The sequence below is a fragment of the Penaeus monodon genome, chromosome 20 (genome assembly GCF_015228065.2).
Source record: "Penaeus monodon isolate SGIC_2016 chromosome 20, NSTDA_Pmon_1, whole genome shotgun sequence".
NCBI lineage: Eukaryota > Metazoa > Arthropoda > Malacostraca > Decapoda > Penaeidae > Penaeus > Penaeus monodon.
In genome coordinates, this window is record NC_051405.1 from 11527897 (window position 1) to 11528726 (window position 830).

Consider the following 830-nt stretch of genomic DNA (forward strand, 5'->3'; position numbering starts at 1 on the left):
GGAAAGGCCATCCCGCTTTTTTTACGCTCTATTTCACCGTAATTAAATTCATTGATTTTTCCATCACATGATTTTACAAAACGATTACATCTAATCGAAATACACATAATAACCCTAGCTGGTGTAATTTTCTTGATAGAATAAAGCAATGTCAGTGTAGAGACAGCGAAGAGGACCGTGACTTTTCTCTCACTCGCCTAATTCCCGACTGAGCATTCGTCGAGGCGTAGGTCCAGTGTTGCCATTCTACCGATTTTCCCGCTAGGTCGTAGATGAAAAACCCTAGGTCTAGCGGGAAATTGTTACAAGTTTATTCAACATTTAGTGATTACTAATTTATTTTAGTTTATTTTGCGGGAAAATCAGGAACTTCTACTCTCATGTCCAGCTGTTTTTTTAAAGTCCAGTCAAGAGGGTTTGTGGAAATATCACTGACAACGCACTCGACGTGACGAGTAGTTAGTTGCTGCTCAGTGGCTGTACAGTACGCTCGCATTTCTCGAGGAATATAAACAGAAACGCACACTGTAAGAGAACAGATCATATTCCTTCGACTTCGGACTTACGTGATGGAACACCGCCAGTCATTCATCTTGTGTCTCGTTTTCTTTCTCTTCCTCATATTCGGGGCTCTCACGTTCAGGTACCTCGAGAGGGAAGAATATGTAGCGGAGCCTTGGGAATGGCAGAAACTGAAGGGTAAGCCCGAGTTAGTGTTAAGGGGGAAGAGGCATGAGAGTAAGTGTTCCCCTACTATCCAGGTTGTATTGGTGTTACAGTTGCTGCCATTCTAAGTTGTATGTATCAGCGCACACACGCACACGCAAATG

At 43.0% G+C, this 830-nt stretch overlaps 1 protein-coding gene across 1 annotated transcript in view; it reads left to right on the forward strand.

The window, feature by feature from the left end:
* Window positions 1–475: 475 nt before the first annotated feature.
* Window positions 476–830, forward strand: part of LOC119585617 (potassium channel subfamily K member 10-like) — a 16240-nt gene continuing 15885 nt past the window's right edge. Inside the window, exon 1 of the mRNA XM_037934285.1 lies at window positions 476–699. Coding sequence (XP_037790213.1) covers window positions 570–699 — 130 coding nt within the window. The 5' untranslated portion in view covers window positions 476–569. The remainder of the gene's footprint in view (window positions 700–830) is intronic.